At 36.6% G+C, this 25,561-nt stretch overlaps 3 protein-coding genes across 3 annotated transcripts; 2 read left to right on the forward strand and 1 right to left on the reverse strand.

Moving 5' to 3' along the window:
* Nucleotides 1-758: 758 nt before the first annotated feature.
* Nucleotides 759-1,342, forward strand: GCK72_010234 (uncharacterized protein; the record flags this gene model as incomplete). Its single annotated transcript, XM_053727756.1, has 3 exons — nt 759-792; nt 841-1,137; nt 1,185-1,342. 3 exons carry the CDS (start codon nt 759-761, stop codon nt 1,340-1,342), a joined length of 489 nt encoding a protein of 162 aa, XP_053587333.1.
* Nucleotides 1,343-1,564: 222 nt separating this feature from the next.
* On the forward strand, nt 1,565-14,690 carry GCK72_010235 (uncharacterized protein; the record flags this gene model as incomplete). The annotated part of the gene is made up of 18 exons (XM_053727757.1): nt 1,565-1,673; nt 1,724-1,824; nt 1,946-2,056; nt 2,107-2,508; nt 2,556-3,059; nt 3,104-3,468; nt 3,512-4,127; nt 4,174-4,313; nt 5,203-5,327; nt 5,377-8,810; nt 8,861-9,069; nt 9,118-9,290; nt 10,071-12,515; nt 12,559-13,322; nt 13,371-13,653; nt 13,698-14,144; nt 14,188-14,357; nt 14,400-14,690. 18 exons carry the CDS (start codon nt 1,565-1,567, stop codon nt 14,688-14,690), a joined length of 10,689 nt encoding a protein of 3,562 aa, XP_053587334.1.
* Nucleotides 14,691-14,869: 179 nt separating this feature from the next.
* GCK72_010236 (uncharacterized protein) lies at nt 14,870-16,905 on the reverse strand (the record flags this gene model as incomplete). Its single annotated transcript, XM_003104086.2, has 9 exons — nt 14,870-15,064; nt 15,111-15,304; nt 15,348-15,577; nt 15,669-15,814; nt 15,865-15,967; nt 16,020-16,202; nt 16,245-16,366; nt 16,425-16,751; nt 16,804-16,905. The coding sequence occupies 9 exons, from the start codon at nt 16,903-16,905 to the stop codon at nt 14,870-14,872; spliced, it is 1,602 nt and encodes a 533-aa protein (XP_003104134.2).
* Nucleotides 16,906-25,561: the final 8,656 nt, after the last annotated feature.

Consider the following 25,561-nt stretch of genomic DNA (forward strand, 5'->3'; position numbering starts at 1 on the left):
TTTTCAAACAAAACTTCACCCGCGAATTCAATGAAACCGTGCCCTGATTTTGCAGAAGAAATGTTTATGATGAGTGGGCGTTTCTGATCTACCAGTACCGCGACTCTTGCGTGTCGGTAAAAAATGTCGGAACTTTTTTATTCCGATAATACATAATCTTTCTCGCCGTGTACGTGAAAAGAAAGCGTTCCGTTTTTTTCTGAAAATTGCAATATTTTGGGAACAGCAATATCCCCCTTTAAATTTACACGTATTCGTTCTGCTTTCTCGTAATACATATAAAAGTTATTCACAAATTCGAATCGAAGCTTTACTCATTGTCTCCACAGTTCTTGCAAAAGTAGAAAAAATGCATAGGGAATCGACAACCGACAGAAGAAAAACCCGAACACCAAATTCATGGCAGTCATTCGGGGGCTCAGGAAGTGGAAAAAATTATGAAAAAAAAGAGAGAACTCCTAGATCTGAAGTACAAGGAAATAGTGATGAATCAAAGCATCACGATGAAAAAAGAAAAATTCTAGAAGGTAAGCCTTCATTGGTGCTTTATTCATTCTAATTACAAATCCACAGAAAGCAGCCGGTCCAACGCCAGACCAGATAAAAACAATTCAGAATTGATTAGAAGTTCGAGAAAGTGTGCAAACATGAGAACCAAGAAGATTGTGGTCCGAAGCTCTGACTTTAATAGTCACACCATGAAACCCAGAACCATGGTACAAAATCTAGACTCCCGAAATTCTCAAAGCTCAGTCTCAATGACCAAACAGTTACATACCGGCAATTTGATAGGTTTCCGAAAGTGTCACGCACGGAAGTATTTTCATTCTTATTTTTCAGATTATGATATCCTAGATTATCAGTTCAAAAATCTTCAAAGAACAGAAGGAAGTTCTTGTAATTCTCAACACAATGTGAACTCCAACGAGAAAAAACCTCTAACCATCTGTAATTCTGTATTCGACTATGAAAAACCATCGCCACGTGGATTGACTAGAGATAAAGAATCGATTGAAAAGTGTGCAAGAAAAATGCAACCTTCAAATAATAGGAGCATGTCAATGATTGGAAACCCATCAAAAATCCAACTGAACCAGATTTCAGAGCCAGATGCTTCGAAATATAATGAAATTAAACGTGAGAATAGGAAAAAATAAGTTTTGAACTTCTACTTGTGTTTCCAGAGATACCGGATACGATGAAAATTGAAGTACGTCGTACTGTAGTTCGCGAAGGCGGCATTCACTTCGAAGAGACGAGCATTATTCAATTCCCTAAAAATTTACCGCCTAATGTGCAAATCATCACGGCCCAATTCGTTCCCGGGAATCATGATCAATGATGTTTTTCTATTTATCAGAAGAATACTTCACCTCATACTTATTTAGCATCGATCTTTCTTAATTTTTGTGTTGTTTGAAAATTCATAAAGCCGAAACTGGTTCATTTTGTTGCTGTGTTTGCACACTGTCGTCAAATACGGCGCCTGCGTACATTTTTCACCGTTTCGATTTTATTCGTCTTCGTTGAAAACTTGCTAGCAATTGTTGCTAACTTCAGCGTAATGGCAACAAAAGACCGAAAAAGGCGTGGAAAATGGGACACATTCAAATCAGACGAAGCACCATCATCTTCTGGCGCTGGCGGTTCTGATAAGGATACTGCAGCTGCTGGTGAGACATGGAAAAAATTAGCTACTTAAACAACAATTTTGATTTTTTAGTTCCAAAAGCTGCTTCTCACAACTTAAATGCAGATAACACATCTTCGGTTATGGTAGATGAGTTTGGGGCAAAGGACTATCGAAAGGATATGCCATTAAAAGTACGGGATGAACGTTAAAGCCGAAAAAGGGTTATGCTCCAATAGCCCCCAAATCACGTTTCTGCCGTTCTTCTTCCCGCAACAGAATTAAATATAAAATAAATATTCAAGGTTATTTTAGGGAGATTTCACAGCACGTCCACTGTGGGTGGCTCCTGACGGACATATTTTTCTTGAATCGTTTAGTCCAGTTTACAAGCATGCAAGAGATTTTCTGATTGCTATTTCTGAGGTAAGAAACATGACATTTTTTCTGAAGCAACATTTCGTCCTTTATTTCAGCCTGTTTGCCGTCCTCAACACATTCATGAATATCAGTTGACTGCTTATTCTCTTTATGCCGCTGTATCAGTTGGTCTTCAAACAAAAGACATCATCGAATACCTGGAAAGATTGAGCAAAAGTCAATTACCGAAAGGAGTTATCACATTCATTCAAATGTGTACAGTCAGTTATGGAAAAGTAAAATTGGTGCTCAAACACAATAGATATTTTGTCGAATCTCGCCATTCGGACGTCATGCAGAAGCTGCTGAAAGATACAGTAATTCAGTCATGTATTCTTGATGATCGAGTTCAACCGGCACAGCAGACTAATGAACCAGCTCAAGAGAAAATTAAGTTTTCCCATGGAAATGAAAAAGATATATCGGAAAAAGACGGAGGAGACGCTGCAGATGGAAATGTAAAAAATTTATCAATATAATACTTCGAGTTACACTTTATTTTTAGGTACCTGCTGACATCGATGAGTTCTACGGCAAGATTGATGGCGACGATGAAGAAGACGCAGAAATCCGAAACCTCCAACTTCTTACTTTTGAAATCAAACAGGAAACAATCGAGACTGTTCAGCGAAGATGCATTGAGTTAGAATATCCTCTCCTTGCAGAATATGACTTCAGAAATGATACGATGAACCCAAATCTTGGAATCGATTTGAAGCCGTCGACCACTCTTCGTCCATATCAAGAGAAATCTCTTCGTAAAATGTTCGGAAACAGTCGTGCTCGTAGTGGAGTCATTGTTTTGCCGTGTGGTGCAGGAAAGACTTTGGTTGGAGTTACTGCAGTTACCACAGTAAATAAAAGATGTCTCGTACTTGCCAATTCAAACGTGTCTGTCGAACAATGGAGAGCCCAATTCAAATTATGGAGTACAATTCAGGATAAGCAACTTGTTCGATTCACAAGAGAAGCAAAAGATCCAGCACCATCAGGAGCAGATGCCACCAAGGTAAATTGGTTCGTTTCGCATATATTCTCAAAGCTTACTTTCAGCCTGTTGTGTGCATCAGTACATATTCCATGGTTGCGTACTCTGGACGGCGTACACTGCAAGCTGAAGAAGCTATGAAATTCATCGAAAAGCAAGAATGGGGACTTCTTTTGCTTGATGAAGTACATACAATTCCAGCAAAAATGTTCCGGCGTGTGCTTACTATTGTGCAGGCTCATTGTAAGCTAGGTCTAACTGCTACTCTTGTTCGTGAGGATGACAAGATTACTGATTTGAACTTTTTGATCGGTCCGAAGATCTACGAAGCAAATTGGATGGAGTTGCAGAAAGCTGGACATATTGCAAAAGTGCAATGTGCCGAAGTGTGGTGCCCGATGACTTCAGCTTTCTATTCCTATTACCTGAGGTTTTTTCATTCGATATCCACTCAATTTAAATATATATTTCAGATCTCAAATCGCGAGAAAGTTGTTGCTTGCAGTTATGAACCCAAACAAGTTCCGAATCTGCCAATTTCTCATCAAATTTCATGAACGCAGAAATGACAAAATCATTGTTTTCTCCGATAATGTATTTGCTTTGAAACGTTATGCTATCGAAATGCAAAAGCCATTCTTATACGGAGAAACTTCACAAAACGAGCGGATGAAAATTCTACAAAATTTCCAATATAATCCTCGTGTCAACACAATTTTCGTATCCAAAGTTGCTGATACTTCTTTCGATTTGCCAGAAGCGAATGTGTTGATCCAGATTTCAGCACATGGAGGATCTAGAAGACAAGAAGCGCAACGTCTTGGTAGAATTCTTCGAGCGAAAAAACATTCAACTGATCAATTCAACGCTTTCTTCTATTCTCTTGTATCTCAGGATACTGTAGAAATGGGCTATTCCAGAAAAAGACAACGGTTCTTGGTCAATCAAGGATATGCTTACAAGGTAGTCAACAAGTTACCTGGAATGGAGTCAGAGGATCTGAAACTGGCGACTAAAGAATCTCAGCTTCAGTTACTCTCTCAAGTCTTGGCAACGTCAGATGCTGATGCAGAGGAGGAAGACATCAAGGTAATAGAAACAAAAATTGAACTGGTTTCTATTCACATATTTCTAGGAGGAGCTCGCAGATGGAACTATTCGCATCGCTCGTCGTGAAGCAACAATGGCTTCAATGTCCGGAGGTCAAGGAGCACAATATCATGCAAAAGCAAAGGCAATCACAGAGAGACATCCACTTTTCAAACGGTTCCGACAGTAAACTTCATCCTATCCTCAATATCTGTTTTAATTCGTTTATAGTGCTTTGTCATTAAAATCATAAATTCTCATCTAAAAATATCCTTATTTATGTCCCCTCTAATGCATTTACGAGTTTAAATTTAAGGTGTTTGTGGTGAAAATTGAAAAGTGAACAACAATAAATTTTAACATTTTCTTCTTTAAGATTGTAGCCAATTAGATAATTTCTAGTAGTTGAGAAGTATACAATAACGAGAGCCAATTACGACGAGACAATTTCGATTATGAGAACCAATTTCGACTATGTCAAGTCAATATTTACTGCAAAACACTATTTTCTACTAGAGCTTCCATCGAAAATCTGTAAATGAACTCGAAAAATGAATCGTTTTTCTGTGAAGTTCTTCCAGAAGTTTGCAGAGTTTATGAGCAGAAAAGATTCGCCGATTCCCTAAATATATACGTCAGTGATTTAAAATTTGGACATTCCGAAAGTGTTGAAAAAAGGTAAGATTTTTCATTTTGGAAACTCGACTAAAGAAAAACTGACAAACGTTTTGTGAATAAAAAAGTTTTTACCAACCTTTATTCACTTTCCGCTTCGAAGCGCGCTTCCGATGGCGCGTATAAGGAAAAAAATCGCATTCACCGAATCCGATTTGATCTAAGAAAGACAATTCACGCCTATTCTGCATATTAAAGGTGTGAAACCAATAATTCAGAATATTCACCCGGGTGGCCGAGTGGGGAAAGGCACGAGTGTTCACTCGATGGGCGTCGACCCTGCGCAGGTTCGAATCCTGCTCCTGGTGGATATCTTTTTGATTTAAAATTTACTTTAAAAAATATATGAAAAGCAAAAATAATTGAGATTTCGATTGAAAATTTTTCGTCAAATTTACAGCGAGGACGAAACAGAAATACGAACCAAGGAAGGAATTTGTGTGGCAACATTTGAAAACTGTAAAGCTGTGAAGCAAAAAAGAATGACTGAAACCGACGAAATGATGTTTGGAATATTTGGAATAGGTGTGCTGATTCGAAAAAACATCTAGAAACTCAATTTTCGTATTTTCAGAATCATCTCCAATGAAAACATCTGACATTCCACCAGAAGTTTCCGCCATAAATGCTCGATTGATTCTTCCAAAAGCATCTGATCAGTATGTTTCTCATGTTGAAATACGAAATTATGAAATCCCTCTGAATCCATCATTTCAAGACATTTTTTATTGTTCTCCGTCCGAAATTAAGTTGTGTCAAAAGGAGAAAAATGAGATTTATCTTCATGTGAATCTGGAAAAAGAATATCAAACGTCGAGAAGTGTTCTGTTCGAAGGGATTCTCTTAATGTTGGAAGAACTGAAAGTGAAGAAAGAAATTAAGAGAATCAAAGTATTATGTATTCCATTTGTTCATTTTGGAAAAGTTCGAATTTGTGTGAAGTTAGATGAGAAAACAAAGGATATTCGAGTAGAAATATTCAATTCATTCGGTTCCTTGTTCGGATTTGTAGAGATTCCTGAAAATGAATCAAGAAGAAATTGGGAAATTGAAGAGAAAGAAGAACTGTTTTTGACTGAGAAAATGTTGAGAATAAAGTATTCGACGGAAGACGAAAACTCGGAAGAATCGGAGAAGGAATCTGAAGAGACAAGTGACATTCCAAATGCGTCTGGTCTATCACTCACTCTCAACTTTCTGATTACAATTCTTCAGAATAAAATGAATCTTCTGAAGCCTCTAACTGATGACGTCTCATTCACTCCGTTACCTTATCTCGGTGTAGATTCTTTGAGATTGGCCGAGTTGGAATTCCACATTGCGAACTCTCAGGAATTAAAAAATTGTCAATTGAAGCCTCCCTACCTCATTCCGTTTAAAACATTATCTCAAGTGGCGGAGTTTTTGGATATGAAAAGAAAAGAAATCACGAGAAATGGAATACTTCCGTCAGTAACTACTTTTGTATCTAATAATTCCAAAGTTCCAGATATTGAGAAAGAAACAATTTATTTTCATGAGAATCATTCCAAGTTCAGAATCCCATTGTCTTCTCAACAGAAACGAATACTTTTTATCCGGGAATTCGAAAAAGAATACCTCAACCCCACAACTGTTTCCCAATTTGATGAATCTGTTCTACTTCACTTTTCGATTTTTCAGCATGATCGAGTAACTGAAATTTTGAATAGTCTTATAATGATTCATTCCATTCTTCGTACTCAATATGAAGAAGACTTTCAATTTATTCTGTCTGGAACTGAATGTTTCGTTATGATAAAATATGAAGAACGAGACATTTCTTATTGTCACAACCTGAATGTCGTAACAGCAATTCAATGTTGTTTGAGATCTCATCAATATCTTCACATTACCTTCAATCACATTTCTATTGACGGTAGATCGTTGCAAATATTCTATCGGCAGTTCAAAGAAATGTTATCATCTCGAAGAAGCAATCGACCAAAATCTCCTCTGCAGTATCGGGATTACTGTAGATCAAACTCCACAACTTCCACTGAATGTCTAAAATATTGGAAAAAATACTTGAATCTTGAACAAATCGAACTGGAAAAACTTCCTAGTGATTTCCCAGGATTATCTGATTTCTCTACGTCTTCTTATATTTATAAATCATTCCCAACTCGTCTTCAGAGAAAATTTGATGATTTCTGTCACCAGTTTTCTTTTTCTCGCTTCGAACTATTCTTTGGAATTCTGGAAATATCTCTCCATCGCGTTTTCGGGGTTTCTGCTCCATTTTTAATTGGATTTGCTGTTGATCAGAGAACTTTCCCGTACTTCGAAACAATTGGATGCTTTACAAATGTCCTTTTATATATTTCACTGAATTTTTCAACAAATCAATTGACAAATCAATTGAAAAACTGTCAAAAAACACTGAGAGAAACAAGAAGTCATGGTGACATCCCCTACGAATCTCTCGTGAAATTATTGGGTACCGAAGGAAGTTTGTTTAAAGTGTTCGTTGTCAGTGACATTGTGGAAACTCATCTGACATCGGAAGTGATTTCAAAAAGTGAAAGAAGAGTTCGATTTGAAGATGAAACAATGATTGTGGAAATAGTTCAAGATTCAGAAGACTCTCAAGAAAAGGAACGTAAGAGAATAGCAAAGTATCCCATGACTTTCTATTTGAGACAGTTCGGAAATGGCCAGTTACAAATCGAAGTGGAATATGCAAGTGAACTTTTTAAAAGTGAAACAATTGATTCCATTTTGGAAGAAATGTTTCGAATTGTCAATTCAATGAGTTGTGTCTCAAAAGATCAAAAAACACAAAGCCTTTTGAACCGTTTCACCGAGAAAAAGCCTTATAAACGTAGTGATTTCCCTTCTTCTACAGTATCTCAGATAATTTTTTCGAACAATTCGAAATGCGATGTACGATATCTTCAGAAGAATTCAAGCGTCCATCCGAATGAATTTTCTTCTTTTCTTCTCAAAAATCACATGAAAATGTACTGTCAATTGTTGAACGAGTATCCAATTCTGATCAATATTCCACGGAGTCCTGACCTCATTCTAGCAACTTTAGGAGCATGGAAATCTGGATTTTATCCTGTGCCACTTCATAGAGATGCAACCAATGAGCAAATTCAGAAGACATGCGATGGACTAGGTCTGAAAATGGAAGGAACAGTCATTCTGAGGAATTTAGATAATTTCAAATCAATTAAAATAAAACAAGAATTTCCACGCCGGCAAATATTCAATCGTACAGCACTGTTCGATTTTGCTTATGTAACATCAACATCGGGTAGTACTGGAACACCGAAATTAGTTGGAACTTCATTCGAAGGACATTCTAATCTTGCCCGACAATATACAACATCATTTCAATTATCATCAAGAGATATTATTGGGCAAGTAGTTGATCCCTCATTTGATATATTCTTTGCTGACATCGTGAAAACATTTACAAATGGAGCACGTCTTCTTCTATCTCGTGATTCAATTCCTACGTCATCTGAGCTTCTTGAATGTTCAAATGTCTATTTGATGCCTGCATTTATATCAAGACTTCCTGATCTGAAATGTTTGAATAATCTGGAAACATTACAGTATGGGGGCGAACCAATAGCGTCTCAGTTCTTAAAATTAATACATCAAAATAACAAAGAACTGAACGTTTGGCAAGAATTTGGTCTCACTGAACAAACTGTTTATTCAACGAGGAAGAAAATTCGTCCATTGAACATTTATAATTCCGAAGAAATTAAGATGATTGGAGATCCGTATGACAACATTCGAATTGAAGTAAACAGTTTTTCTGGGTCGAACAATTCAAGTGAAAATTGCATTCGTGGTCAGTTAGTTCTGAAAGGAATCGGACTAATGAGAGGATATTTCGATGTAACGAAATGTGTATTGGATCAATTTAATACTGGGGATGAAGTTAGAAAACTGAAAAATGGAGATATTATTTTCATCGGAAGAAAAGATTTGCAAGTTAAAATACGTGGTCATCGTGTGGATTTATTCGAGGTGGGTTTATGATACAAACCTTTCTATTTTTGTATCTTTAATAATTTCAGATTGAATGTACTGCTCTATCTTCGAAACTTCTGGAATATTGTTCATGTATCGCAATTGGAAATCAGAAAATTATTTTATTCTATAAACTGAAATCTTCAAATAACGATCAGGATCAATTATCAAAATTTATCGACTATTTAGAAAAACAATTGCTTTCATATAAAATGCCAAGTCAGTTGATCCCTTTGAGTTCTTTTCCACTGACCAGGTAGGTTTTTGTTGCAGTTTTCGAAAAGTAAAAAATTCAAATTTACAGAACTGGGAAAATTGATAAGAAGCAACTTGCAAATATGGTCATGAACAGTGAAAACAGTTGTGAGATTGTGAGGGAACGGAAAGAAATAGGAAATATTATCTTGAATCGAAATGATGATCGTACTGGAAAGTTACACGATTTGCTGAAAAAGTGGCTTCAACACTACTCCAATGGTACAATCAAATCAATAGATGACAACATATTTTCGGATGGAATCGATTCTATTTCAGTGATGCTCACTATGCAAAAAATGAGATCAGCAGAAATAGAGATACCGGTTAAAATGTTTTTCAAGTTGAAAACGATTCGAAAAATAGTCGATTGGGTATTAGAAACTCCTCAGAGTTCAGAAGATGCCAAAGAAGTATTAGAATCAAAAACTGTCATCAAAGAGAAACATATTCCAAATCACTATATCAACTTGAACCATATTCAGCAACGAATATTATTTCTGTCCAGAATGAGCTTTTCAAAATCAAATTCAAACAATTCATTTTGTTCTCAATTCTCAATTGAACTTCCGAGTGTCCCGGTGTCGCATTGTGTGTTACTTCAGTGTATTAACACCATAATTATGGGAAATCGAATGCTTCGTAGTAAACTTCAAAGAATTCAAGGAGAATATCGATTCATTCTTTTATCTGGAACTGAATGCTTCTACAGAACTCAACTCGATTCCCACCGCAACAGTCATTCTTATATTGACCCATTTGTAACAAGAATATGGAGTGGCGAGAATGAAACGAGGCTTTTCATTTTGATACATCATATAATATTTGATGGAAGAAGTTTACAGATTCTAGAAGAACAGATGAAACAAACTTTGAAAAATGGAAACAATGAAATATTGTTTCAAAACGTATTTTGTTGCGAAATGAATCAGATTCCAAGACACCTTTTCATCGATCTGCAGTCGTGGAAGTCAATGTTTCCTAGTTTTTTGATCGGTTCAGAAAGCTCCAGAATTGAGTTCAACCTGAGTTTCGAAAATAACCTGGAAGCTATTCCGGTTGCATTCAAAATTTCTCACGCTTACTGTATGGCCATCTGCAAAGTTTTTCAAATCTCGACAAGTTTTCCAATTGCAACAACATTTGTGAATCGGACAGAAAACAATTGGAATACGGTATCAATGTTTGGCAACACATTACCTCTAATGTATTATCCGGAACAAGATTTGCACCAATTCTGTGAACGATTTTTTGAATTGGCAGAGAATTCGAATGTCCCATTGAATGAAGTTCTGACTCGCGGATCTTCTGGAGTTGGAAATTTCGCTGATTTTGCATTTAATTCCCACAAAAGTATTGGGAACAATCGAGAAAACAATGGAGTATGCCAATTTCCAATGCTTTTGACTGTTTCGGAAACTGAAAACTTGGCACGAATAGAGTTTGACAACGATCATATATCTCAAGAAACCGCGGAAAACTTGAGAAATGAAATATTGCATTTACTGGGATGTCGGCGGGCGGAACATCATGAAAGAGTCAACTTTGTGGAAGTGTTTCAATTGTTTCTAAAATCAAAAGTCTCAGAAAATACTGACTTCTTTCATTCTGGAGGCCATTCATTGACTGCAATGAAGTTGATTGATTATCTCAGTGATTTGATTGGAATTGATGTTCCATTGAAGCTTATTTTTGAGTTTAGAACTCCAAAACAATTTGAAAAAGCTGTAAATTCATTGAAAGTAAATAGAGATCCAGTTGCCACGATTATGGACAAAACAGTACCAAAAGTAACGGAGAAAAGTTTTCCACGGGCGCTGAGTTCAGAAGGAACACAAAGTTTTTTAAAGGAAACGGAGACATTCAAGTTTCCACTGTCTCGTCAACAAGAACAAATGTTTTATCTCGCTCAATTAACTTCTGCTTCACTTGAATATCAACTACCATTCATTCAACCATTTCCTTCTACAGTATCACCTTCTGAAATCCATCTATCACTTCTGATGACTATTCAAGAACAAAACATTTTCCGAACGATATTCAAAATGGATCCAGAAACCGGAGAACCTTATCAAGAAGTTGTTTCAATGACCGAATCATTTATAAGATGCCACGTGGAAAGTGTTCAAAATGAAGAGAAACTTCATCAGACAATTCGAGAACTTTGTGAAGAACCGATTGATGTATTGAGTGGACACTGTCTTCTCAAAGCAAGTTTTGTCACTTCATCTCAAAAACATATTGCATTTTTACATCTTCATCATCTGATAAGTGATGCCAAATCAACCCAATTGACAAATTCAACAATGAAATCATTCTTCGATGACTCGAAAAAAATGGCGAAACGATTGAAGTTTACTTATCTGGATTACTGTAGTCTGGAGCAAGGGATTCGAAGTAACAAAATTGATAATGATTATTTGAAAACATTGGTGAATGGACTGGAAGGATTAAACATTGGGAAAGGAGAGAGAATGGATCCTGTCAAAGTTTTCATTGATATTCCGAAACAACTCATCTCTGATCGACTAATAAATGGAAAACCTGGGGACACTCCGTTCTCTTTACTCTTGAAAATGTTATCATCTTCATTCACTTCTCAAGGACGAAACTTCAATATAGCGTTTCCCGTTCTGAATCGAAATGAGAAAACATCAAGTTTATGTGGATACTTCCTGAATAATCTAGTAATCAATACGGATCATCTATCCAAACTTCCATCAATCCTTAATAACAATATGCCTTATTCAGAACTAATGAGAGAAGTCCGTCGGATTTCTGGAACAAATTTGTCGATAGCGGATGTTTATGTGAACTGTCGTTATGATCTGGAGTATGATGAGTCGGATGATGAAATTCTATTAAATTTAGTCCCGTTGAAATTACATTTTCCAGTTGAAATTGATGTGGATCTCATGGCTAATCAAACATATCGCATAACAATGAGATCGAACAAAATCAGTGAGAACGAGATTATTCGGATGTTGAATAAATTGAAAAAAGACTTCGCAGTTGTGAGAAAAGCTCAACGAAATGAGAAAATAGTTCAATCCGGTGAAAATACTCTTTATGGTGCTAGGAAAGACGTTCCTAGTTTTCCGATTCCTGAACTTTATGAGAAGATTTTCAATTCGAATGTCACATCTACATTTGCCACGTCATCAGTGAATTCTGAATCCTTATCTTACTGTCAAGCATATCAAAACATTCTTCGAATTTCTCAAAAACTATCCCGCGATTTCCTTGTGTGTAGAGGAATTCCAATTCGATCGGATGATGTTATTGCTGTTATTGGATCAAAATCAATTGAAACTACGATCAAATGTTTGGCTGTTCAATTTGCTGGAGCTGCTTATTTACCAATAGACGAAGTATATCCACAAAAAAGAAAAAGGGAAATTATGAGAGATTCTGTATTTTGTTTCAAAGAATCAAATGTTTTGACAGGTAGTTTATAATTCGTTTACAAATGAACATTGACTTTTTTCAGATTCAAAATTAGTCTCCAATCGTCAACGTCGTTATTCTATTTCCACTCCATTCTGTCTCTCCTATATAATATCAACATCTGGAACTACAGGAAATCCGAAATCTGTAGCAATTGGGGCTGATTCTCTCTCTAATTTATGCGTTTCTTCTACAATTACTATGCGAGTTTCAAGTTCAAGTAGGATATTTCAATTCACGAATTTTGTATTCGATAACTCAGTTTTGGAGGTGTCTATGGCAATTTCTTCTCAAGCCTCTCTGATTTATGGATCACCTAATTTTGATCCGTTTGAATTCGGAAACTTGGTTGAAAACGTCGGAATTACTCACTGTCTCTTATTCCCTAGTCTAGTTCAATCATTTGAAATTGAACGAATCAAGAGTCTTCCATATTGGATTGTTGGAGGGGAGCGCCTTCCACAAGATCTTCTGAATTCTGCTTTAAAAACTGGGATCCGAGTGATTCAGAACTATGGACCAACCGAAACGACGGCGTTTGCAATTGCAAAACAAATGAAACACGGAGATTTCGGATGTTGCATTGGGTATCCTGCTATCAATACGAAAGGGAGAATCACGATAAAAGAATCTGGAGATCAAGGAGAATTGTTGATATCTGGAAAAGGAATAATGAGAGGTTATTTGAATCGTCAACCATCAGAATATTTGAAAATAATTGACGAAATAAGTTGGTATTCTAGTGGAGATAAATGCAGAATAACACCGAATTCTGGAGTTCAATTCATAGGAAGAACTGATTCTCAAGTGAGTTGGATGGTTTATCGAAATGTCTCTTCAATTATGCTGTTTCAGGTGAAAGTACGTGGATATCGAATCGAGTTATCGGAAATTGAAAGAACAATTGAATGCCATCCGGATGTTATCGCTTGCAAAGCAATTTTCGAACAGGAATCTCAACAAATCCATGTGTTTTATACTGGAAACGCAATAGTTTCCAGTTCAGAAGTCGTTCGGAAGCGTTGTGAACAACTTCTTGAACCGCAGAAAGTACCATCCACATTCAATGGAATAAAAGAGTTTCCGTTGACAAACAATTCTAAAATAGATAAGAAAAAGTTGATGGAAATTGTTAAAAGTAAGTTTTCAATTGAGTTATCAAGTACTGAAATCAATTTTTAGACTCTCATGTACCTAACATATCAGAAACATGCCCACTTGAAACTGAGTTGTCTTCCATCTGGATGTCTCTTCTGAATTGTTCAAAACCTTCCTCATCTGATCATTTCTTTTTAGTCGGCGGCCATTCTCTTCTTCTAATTCGATTGCGTCATCTGATTGAGACTAAACTAAAAGTACACCTCTCTGTCCCAGAGATTCTAGAGAATTTGAAATTTGACGAGATGCTTCAAATTATCAGAAACAAAAAAGATTTTCTAGAAAAAAAGAAGAGGAGAACAGTGGTCTTCTTCCCAGGATTGTATGGGGGATGCACCGCCTATCTGAAGATGATTGGACAGCTGAAAAATTCGAAAGAAGATATAGAAAATATTATACTCTTGGAAGAAGTATTAGGAAATAGTGTACAAGAAGTGGCAAGCCAATATAAAACACAAATAGAAGAAAAAGGTGAATAGGTGTTCATGATATCCAAATTTAGAATTTTTTACAGTAATCGATCGTATATCTTCATATGTTTTTATTGGTGCTTCTTCTGCTGGAACATTCGCATTTGCCACCTCTAACCAGTTTGAAAAAGAATACGATATTATAGTAATTCTATTGGATTCTGGAACATTTTGGAACCGAATAGAGAAATTAGACTACTCGAAGCATGAATCCGTGAGCTATATACTATTTGACCTTGATTTATTTATTTTTCAGGACATGATGGAGAACTTGAAAAACTATGAAGTAGATAAGGGAACAGCAAATCGAATGGCAGAATCTTCATGGAAAAATCTTCAAATATTGAAGAACTACCAACCAGAAATTGACACAAACAGTAGAAAGATTAATGTTTTATCAGTTGACGGAAGTGATTTGGGATGGTCAAAATACTCGAAGAATTCAAAGAATTTCAAAATTCCGGGGGATCATTATTCTATGCTACAAGATCCTGAACATCTTTCAGATGTTTTGAAGATTATTGAAAAAATTATTCGAGACCAGTGAAGATTTCTACTTTATGGTTGATATCTATTAACTATTGTGGAAGTGGTTGATATCTATTAACTATTGTGGAAGTGGTTGACTATAAATGTTTTAATTCAAATTGATCACGATCTGTCACAAACTTGATTCCATTTTTACAAATACTTTACTTTCCATTTCAAAATGTACAATATGAGTATTCATAGTTCTGCTTCTTCTGATATTGTCACAAGTGTTTTCTGTGCTTCTGCGTCTTTTCTCTCCTTCTTTTTCGATGGCATTCCTTGCGGAAGTGGTTGATTTTTAGTTTCAGGAATGAAGATATGGAAAATAATAACGTCAAGAAGGCATATGATTCCCAGTATTAAGTAACCTGATCCAGCAAAACCAAGTTTCTGAAAAATATCTTTGAAATTGAAACTTGAACAATTAATATCTTACATAACTGAAAACCATTGGTCCAAAAACATTACCAAGTCGACCACAAACATTGATATGTGCTGATGCAATATTACGAATTCCAGTTGGAAACATTTCAGCAGTAATGAGTAAAAGTTGAAGGAAGAGACATCCAGTGGTTCCAAAAGCAAGAAGAGTCAGTGCTCGAATCCAACTTTTGTATTCCAGAACCATATCTTCAATTCTCTTTTTTCGTTTTATTTCTTTTTAATTTCTCACCATTGAAATAGATATAAAATATTCCAAACATGCAACACATAATGAAAGAAACTGTAATAAAATGCATTCGTTTTCTTCCAACATGTTGGCCTCCGAAGTGATCTAAAACTGCAACAACTGCTCCAACAACATAACGAAGAAGACCAGAAACAGCTGCATTCATGTAAATTGATCCAGTGAGTACATCATAATTGAACAAAAGTCCGTATGTCACATAGCTCACAGAAAACCTATAAATTTTAATTTGTGACAAGAGAAACGGAAATGTCCCTTCAAGTTGTGTTTTCCGGAAAACCAGCAAGTTTAAAAAGAAATTCTTACATTGAAATCGATGCAACGAGAGTTTGAATAGTAATTTTTGGATGAATATACAGATGAATAAAACTGTATTTTTTCGCTTTCGCTCGTGATTTAGCATCTGATTCGATTGCATTGTGAACAACTGATTCAATCTCGTCATCGGTTAACTGAAATGATTGTTTCCTTTCTTTATTTTTCTAATTTTCTCTTGATTAACCTGATTTCTTATCTTCTTGAACTTGTTTATATACTTTATACTTTCAACTGCGTCCTTCCTTTTTCTAGCTTGAATTAAATATTTCGGACTTTCGGGGAGTAAACTATAAAAATTTGAATACTTCTTACAGCCTTTTCTCCAATAAAAAAACTCACACTGCACAGAGAAAAATAGCAACGATAGTCATGACATTCGACATTCTTGCCAGATATCTCCATTCTCCAGTTATATAAGCAAACAAAGCAAAAAGCATGTAGTTTGGAGCCCATGTGACTACAGTACTCATCCAAAGTCGATGGGCTGATGGAAGATTTTCCACAACAAAGATACATCCAACTCTATAGAGTTAAGAATTGTTTCAATTTTATCAAACAACTCACGTCGTCAAACCTCCACAACAAATTCCGATGAAAAATCGGAAAATAATGAATATTTCAATTGTTGTGGAAAAACTGGAAACCGTGGAGAAGAACAGCATAAGGCAAAGAAACAACAGAGTTATCTGAAAACTTTTAATTGAAAAATAATGATTGCTGATTTCAAATAGAGTTTTCTCAAACCTTTTTTCTTCCATACAAATCAGATAGTTGACCAGCGACAGCTGATCCAATCATAATTCCAATCATCTGAGATGTTGTTGAGAATCTCACTCTGTTGTTGACTCCGAACAACTTTGTAACTGAATCCATGTACGAATCCTGCTCATGACGATTACAAAGTTCTTCAAATTCTACAGCAACTGATTTGAATTCATATTTCATCAGTGGTTTTTGACAATCCAGATGTAAATCATACTGTTCACATTGTTGAAATGGACTCGTTGCATTATATATTACATCATCGCAACCAGGAACACGAGGAGCTGCGGCACCAAACATATTGAATACCTGTAAATATGGATATAAGTTGTAGTATTGAAACCTGGATCTCAAAAAGTACCACATTGGATAGCATTGTAAATATTAAAAATTCATTGAAAGCCAATACAACCAATTGATATGAATCAAGTTCAAACACATCATCCACTTTCTGGATACGCATTCTGAAAAACTTTAGAAAATGTTTGAGTGAAGATGGTTGTTTCGAGATTCCAACTGGGAAATTGAGACAATTAGAAGAAGTTTTGGACGGTCGGCATCAAATTTCAAATATTGTCAGTAAAAAAGAAGATAATATGTTAAAGATTGAATGAGAACAGTATGAGTTTGATAGCACAAACATTCAGACTGTGAGTGACCACACACAGACCAAGAGGCTTTTAAATGATAAGAGAAAGAGCCATAAATGTTTGTGAGGGTTTAGTATTTGATGATATCAATCAAACGAAACGTAGAACTCTCTTTTTGTTTTCAGTTACTTTTGTCAATGACAATCAAAATAAGAAATTTAATTTGATATGGAAAATGCATATTTTCAAAGGAGCTCGAATGAAAACAGTTCATGTTTTAAAATCCTGATTCCGAGATTACGATTTCTGTTCCTGGACAGAGTTTCCTTTTTTAGAAAAATACACTTTTTTAGTTTTCAATTTCCGATTTAAAAAAGTGATAGGAGAAAAGTTGAATGAAAACTGGGCAAAAAATAAAATACGTAGACGCTGATAAAGATGATAAGCTTCGAATAAAAGACTTTGAAGTAATGTTTTGTAATCAAAAAAGTACAGAGAAGTATAGTTCTGACAAGGAATACAACAGGACATAAAAATAAGAAAATATTTGAATCAATGGACTCAATGTCGTTATCACATAATCTGAAAGAAAGATTAAAAAAGGAAAGTGACAATGTAAAAAAGCATTTAACATGCCAAGGAAGTAGAATTTCCGATTAAGAATTTTCTCAAATTTAAAGCTACACAACTTGAAAAATAACATTTATTAGTTCAAAATAATGCTTACAGAAGGATTCAAAACGGAATAGGAATGATTGGAAGGTTCTTGACTACGGTGCCTTTGTCATATTCTTCTGGACTCCTTTTGTAATGCATAATGGGGACTTTGAAACTAATTTCAGAATTTGGGTGAAACTAACATTGAATTTAAATTCAAAAACCGTCTTCCATGAAGATTTGGGAATCCAGACACACTAGGAGAACACTGAATTCCTCTGATTCGATCTGCAACTGATCCTGGTTCGTCCGGATTGGGAACCAATACTGCACAGAACGAAAGCTTTGACAATAGGTCTGAAATCAACTTTAGATGCAGATGAGAATTGGTTGGAACCGCAAACTTACTGTAAATAAACATAACTTTTAGCTGAATTTTCAGCAGTCAAGAATACGAGATCACCTCCAAAATAACTATTCACAAAAACTCAATTTTCGAGTTTCTTCTCTGATTTTAAGTTGCTCATAACTAGTTGTTGCAATGAAATAGCTGTTGTACGAGATGAACAAAGAACGATTTCATGAGAAATATCATCAATTTCTGTGCTGAACAAATAAAATCAAGCAGATTTTTAAGATGGAATCTCTCACCTCATATAACCCATTTGATATTTTCGATATTCTCAACAGCACTACCGAAAACTGTCAAATAACACCCGGAACCCAAAGAAAATGGCTCCATGACGGATGTTTTGATAGAATGAACTATCTGTCACAGTTATATAGATTGACACCTGAAAGCGATTTTCTAATATCAGTTGAAGGATTCTGAAAATAAAGAAGATTCGCAGACTTCGATTTCAGAAAGAAGTTCTCTAGTGTCGCGTTTGATCTTTATTATTTGGAAGAAATCATTCCAGCAACTTTTTTTCGTGCAATACTTATCGATGGAGCAATCAACTGACAAACCCCCAAGGCTGTCTTGGCGTACTTGAAATGGCCATGGATCATCGAATACTTTCCAATCAAGATTTTCTTTAGTCAGTTTTTGGAGTTTTGAATAGTGAACCCAATTAGTGTTCATCTCTGAATAATGGCTCTTCAAGTGGACCGTTTTCTACCGTTTTTTCGGGGTGACTGAAATTTCAAATTTCAAAGAATATACATCAAGAGAAAATCACCTGACGAACCTACTTCTTCTGGCACGCACGTTCATACGACATAGACGTTTCAGTTAACGTTTGTTGTACTGTACAATGTACTACGGAACTCCTTCGTTATTTGGAAAGGTTTCATGTCTTCTAATCTCATTAGAGCATACGAAAATGCACCCAGTGGTATGATATTTTAGACTTCTTACAATACAGCAACCACTCTAATACTATTTTATACTCAAGTTGTTATATTTCCCCAGTTCCTGTTCTTCAACTTTTGATCTGAAATTCAGAAGAACGTTTTATTTTGTAGCTTGATTCTTGATGTTACTGTCTCTTGACCATAAGTCGCTGTCTCTTCTCGTTGTAATCCCATTCAATTTCAATTCAACTTCTTCTTTTCTTCTTTTCTCGCCTTCCAACGCCTTCTTCTGCGTCTCCGTCAGTGGAATTCAAACGCTGTAAAATCGCAGAAAAAATGAACTTTGCAGTGGTCATTCTGTTCTACAATCGAATTCAGGAAACCCCTTTTCTTCTTCTTTAATGAATTCTGAAGTGATTTTGAATTGAGGAATTGAAGCTGCCGCCGTCCATGTCGTCATCAATTGAATTCAAATAAAATTCGAAAAAATACAGAAAACAGAATAAAAAACATCACATGAGACAAATACAGGTTGCCCTTCTTCTCTTAGTCTCTCTTTTTTCAAAACACTTTTTCGGGACACATTACCCGAAGAGTAGTTGACGACGGAAAATTGAAAACCGGGCTTGAAAAATGAATGACAAAAGAGAAGCGCACGCCTTCAATACTCTTCTCTTTCTACCGTTTGCTTCCCCACAAAAAATGAACAGATTCAAGACATCAGTCATCACGTTTTCAAACACTACTTATGAAATGTGTTGCTCGGCTGGAAGGATACATATTTCAGATCTGGATATAAAGTTGCTCCATCAGTTCCCTCGTTCGTTAATGTTCAAATGAACAAAGTATTGAAAAGCATTTGAAGGTCGATCTCATCAATTCAACTGCCTGATTTTCAAATTTCAAAATTCCATTCTTAGCGCCCCCTGGCGGCAAATAAGGTTGCGAAGATGGACAAAAGCCGAAGGTCAAGCTGCCACTGTCCTCTTCTTTTCTGCGCCATCTTCATTTTCAATGATGTATTCCAATTTTAGAAGAAAAAGAAAAAAGGAGAAGACGAGCGTGCGCTTCACTAACTTTTCGGGAAACGTCCTTCAATTACTGTAGTGACTGGTCGTCTTCACTGAGCCTATTGTGTTTAAAATCGAAGGAGAGAGAAGGTCGGAAGTACCGAATTTTCAGAGTTTTTTGAAAACAGGAACACTTCTTGTCGAACGCCGGGACGACCTAAAATGTTGGAAGAAATGTCAAATTCAACTCAAGATCTACAAAAAGCTCTCCACGAATCTAGGATGACTGATTTGAAGATTAACTAGCCAATGATGATTCAGAAGTACATGTATAGAATCTGTTTGTTCTAACCTGAAACTAGTTTTCAAAAATCTAAAAATAATCAGCACAGTAATTTTATGCTGAAAACATGATGTTCCAGATACATTTTGATGCCTGAATTCAAACTTCTTTGATGACGTGACCTTCTTGACCAACACCTTCAGCTGATCTTCATCTACATCTTCTACTATTCCATGATCACATCATCTGACCCCCGTCTTCTTCTTCTCTTATTTATGGAAAACATGCTTACTCTTCTCCTATTTACAGGCACGTCATGACGAAGTTGTGGTTGGAAGAAGGAATCGAACAGTATATTTGAAAATCGATGATCAACTTTTTCCCTCACCTGTATTTCATTTCTTCTTTTCTAAATACTCATTCTTTGCTTTCAACTATTACTTTTGCCAATTTCCCCTCCGAACAAGGAGCTCAAACAAACTATTTCCATGTTTGTCAAGTGAACTCATTCGTTTTTCATTCTGAAGCCTTGCGTGGGAACTTAAAAAATCCTTTTAAAAAGTATACGCAATAACGGAGATTGTCCCATTTAAATTGCGACACTCTCGTTGCGCAATCCGATGTGTTCCGGATGACGTAAGAGTAATTTGATGAAAAAAGAGTTTATGTTTGGTTTCAAATATCTATACTGTAGATTCAGGAGTTTTCAGAAGAGAGATCTGTAAGTGAAGAAGAAAATTAAGAGTTGGTTGAGTTGGCTGAAAATTGTGTTGCAGATCTCTAAGGAGATGAAACTCTGAAAAATCAGATCACTGATACTCTTATCACGGCCCAACGCATCAACTTTTGGTTCCTAATCCAGACGTTTTAAGTTTGATTTCAGCCCTGATTCATTTCTGAATTTTTAACTTGTTCATCTGTTCGTTCTCTCTTCTCATTTTCATCTTTTCAACATTCCCATTTTCTGTTTCCGGGAATCGTTTAACCCATAAGCCAATTAAGTTTCAAAAAACCTCTAACTTTTTGACCGTATTCAAAATTAGTCCATTGTCCTTTCTAGTAATTCAACACAATTGTTTGACAAATTCGATGTAAATAGTCTCTACTCCAGCCATCATCCCCAAACTCTTTTTTATGTATGTTTCCCCTCCAGTTGAGAGAAAAGGCACAAGCATTTCGGTCCTCTGACAGTCGGAAATACATGCCCGACGACGAAACATCGACGCTTCTGAAAACCGGATTGCGTCTGGCTTCTCTTCCACTCTCTCTCTTCGGTTACCAGTCATTTCGATGCAGCTCAGGCAACCCTCTACAGTACCATGTTATCATTAGACTCTCTTCAAAAGATGTAATCTCTCGATCCAGTGAAAAAGAAACAGACAGACAGACAGTGAGAAGAAATAACGATGATTTTGAAATGTGCGACTGGTAAAAAGAGAAAATGAGTGAGTGGGAAAGGAGGAGGTGTGCGCGGTGGAAGGGTTGAACAACTAGGTAAAATTGAGAGATTGGAGAGAGAGAAATGTAAGTAACCATTCCATTTTTGGCTGACGGTGAGGAACTGGGAAAGGTGGATGGGGGATGGGAGGTGGACGAGAAGAGGGCATTGACAGAGAAAAAGGGGCAAAGCAGACTCGGGTAACTTCAGCATTTCCACACCCGACTGTCTCGTGGTTCACCGAAAAGTCATCTACAATCTATCCACAATATCTAACTATTTCTCATGTTAGTTCTTTTTTATTCTTCTGGAGAAAATAGGCATGGATGATGTCCTCTCTGGTAACTAAGAGCCAATGATCCAAGAACTCATTGTTAAATTTCCAGTTTCAGTCTCGGCATGCTTCCTCATTCGCTACACATGTTCACTAGTTCTGTTTCGTAACTGGCCAATTCAGTTCGCTTATCTTATCTCTCAGAAGCTATTAGTCATTGATTTAAAAAGTAACCGAATAAGATGTTTTCGATACAACGAAAAACCGTCTGGATTGTTTGAATCAGTGCATCAGAACTATCTTAAGTTTTTGGAAGCTCCTCCAAATATCCATCTTCTCATTCTATTTCCGAGAACTGTAGTCGGTTCGGGCTATCACTTCACTTTCTGAAGACAATCCTTCACATTTTGTTTTGTTTCGATTCCAGAACATCCTATTTTCAAAAATCGATTAGTCATCACTGATTCTGTCTGACCCTTCAAACATTCACCAGTTCGAAAACAGTTTGAAAGATGTCTCACATTCCCCTCCTCTTTCTTTCTCTTCTTTTTCTTTATTTCAGGGATTACTGTAGTTTTTCCTGAAACCCCTCAGTTTCACACTCGATAGAAAGTTCTCTCGAACAGAGTGTCGTTCGTTTCGAGTGTGAGATGAAAAGTGGGCGGATCTAATTCGTTTATCAATTTTCTTTCTCGCCTATATTTCAATTTCATTTCTGTTGTCTCCCCTTCAAAACATAATGATTTATTTAACCTACAGTTAAAAAAAATTCAAACCATTTCATTAGTACTTCCGAACCATTTCCTGACCACAACATGCCAAACCATGTAATTCTCTCAATTTTGCCGCCTGAGATCACATACCTCCATCTCTCTTTTTCTCTTTCTCTTGATCCCGCCACTAAGCCATTGACACCTTCAATGTGTCGGTATGTGTTTGTATTCAGTAGGAGGAGGAGGACTGAGTGGAGGCTTAAAACAGTAATAATAGAGGAGAGAAGAGCTTTTGGATGGATAATTATGCAGAGCACTACAGTAATCTGCTCACTCGGAAGAAGGGTAAGGTCAGAAGCTTGTGGTGGAAGCCTGTAATCTTACTATAACGCGCTCCGGTTGGGAATACGTATCTCATATTTCGAAATGATCATTTTCTGTCAGCTACAGTACCCTAAGCTTCTCTCATTGGGGATGGGACAAATTTCAATCAATCTTTTTTCGCATCTCTCTCTCTCTCTTTCCGTCCGAAACTTTTTTCTCCCGATGCTAATCGCCGGTATGGCTTTATTTCAAGGTAACTGGTAGACGGGAGATGCAATGTCAAAAGTAAAGGTCATTTCAGCTTCCCTTCTCTCTTCTCCTCCTTTTTTCTTGTCTTCCGACCGCACCGTCGGTCATCTATTTAGCCTAATCGAACTGCGCTGCGAGTCGCCTGATTTGGCAGTCCGATAGAAAAATGTGAGAGGAATGAGTACTCAAAGTAGTAGTAGTAGTAGTAGTAGTAGTAGTAGAGGCTTTGTCGATCGGTTGCCTCTCTTCCATAGCCATCGCCGTGTGCCAAGGTCAGACACATCGCAACGATAGAAGCATCAGAAAAGGAATACAGAAGAGGTACTCACTCACTCACTCACTCACGCATTCATAAAACTCAAATAGAAAAGTAGTATGGTCATATACTCTTTTGTCTCTCCCGATTCATTTAGTCCTTTTTCGGAAACGCTATAGGTATTTGAGTGTTAGAATAAGCTTTCCGAATGTATCTGACAGGTGTATTCCCATTCCATTTAGAAGAAAAATGATTGGAGCAATGACTCCATCACTTTGTGCCAAAGTGATCCCATCAGCAGAAATATATTCAAGACAACACCTTTCGTTTCTAATCTACCACTCTTTAAAAACCAAACTGTCACTCAAACATCTTTTACATAGACCCACGTGGCGTGCTTCTTATTATTTTGTTACACCTAACTGGGAGTGTGCTTGCAGAATCAAATAAAACGATAAAGTTTCCTAGTGGGTCTATGTGTCATTCCTCTTTTTCCCTTATGCTAATTTTCTCGATCATAAACTGCTAGGCCCAAAAGTGGTTGGTTTCAGAGAAAAGCATTCCATTTTGCTTCCTCTGTTGCAGCCTTTTCGCATTTATTTCGGATTCATTTCAAATTTTGAATTTCGAATTTCGAAAACCCGCGATGCTTGTCTTCTGACCAACAAGAAATACCTTGTGACTGTTTAGTGAGTGACCGGTAAGCTAAATGACCCTGAATCGGGAAAGAAAAAGGATGGGCAGTAAATAGGAAAAGGGGAAGGAAGAAGAGGATTACTATCATTGCGCAACCAGGAATATTCTCATCTTGGCTTCTCGTCGTACTGTTTTTCTACAAAAACAACTTGTTATTGTTCTGTTTTGTAAGTGATATCATCTCGATACATCCATACAAGGTGTTAGTTGCTAATTGTCCAGATGTTATCTCAGCTCTCGATCAGCTTTTCATTTTTCTTTGTCCTCAGATTCACACTTTCATTCTCACACCTACAGTACCCCCAATTAGACCCTTCACCTCTCTAATACAGCTTATACATTCAATGAATGTTTCTAGCCTTGACCCATCCATCCAAAAAGAGAATGGTCCCTTTCTTTGAAGAGTGAAAAGACGCGAACGGTATTTTGTAGTCGTCAGGTTTACAGCCGGTATGCACATTGTCTCTTATTGAAGCCCAACCTTCTGTTGAGATGACGTGTCGGAGACGGAGTTATTGTGCTGGGAGACAAGCAAATGACGAACAGACTCATGGATTTTGGGAAGTTATGAGAGCGAGCGACGCACATGCTTTGGGTAATTAGATATTTGGGAAAGCCGATAAGAAATACAAAAATAGGAATGAGGAGACATGGTATCGATTGATCTTTTGAATAAGAAATGGTCTCGTTTTGGCATAGTCTGAGCTCTAGGAAATTTCAATAGTAAAGACGATCTTCTTCATTAATCACGTCTTCTTTCTTCTTTTACTCTTTCCAATTCCTCTTCCCAGTTCTATTCTTTTTCCGTACCAGTTTTTATCATTTCTGCTTACTTCTTCGACGTCTTCATGTTCTCTCCAAGGTCAGTTTTTCCCTCAATTTTCTCGAATCATCCCCATCTCTCTCTTCTGCCCCTCGTGGCTTCTCCCCAAATTGACGCCTTCTTTACTGCCTTTACTGTCCAGGCAATGACCACTTCTTGCAAATGCCAGTCAATCAAAAAAAAGTACCAAAGTATCTTATTTTCGTACAGTATTTCATAGAAAATGAGTTTTGAAAGCTCAGAAAGAGATGTCAACAATGTTTGAAAGAGCTGAGAAGAAGGAGAAGTGTCACCAGTTCTTTCAAAATCGGTCCTAATTCAATGTTATTATTGTACACCATCATCTCTATTTTCTGTCGTTTCTTTTCTTTTCGACAATGTACAGAGAAGAGAATTCGAGAAGAAGAAGAAGAAGAAGAAGTCGAAGCTCCATTGAGTGGGGCTTATTAGTTGTTTTGCAGCACATCGACAGCTCAAAAGCCAATGCTTCAGTAACTATTCAAATGACTC

This window comes from Caenorhabditis remanei, chromosome III (genome assembly GCF_010183535.1).
Source record: "Caenorhabditis remanei strain PX506 chromosome III, whole genome shotgun sequence".
Classification (NCBI taxonomy): Eukaryota; Metazoa; Nematoda; class Chromadorea; order Rhabditida; family Rhabditidae; genus Caenorhabditis; species Caenorhabditis remanei.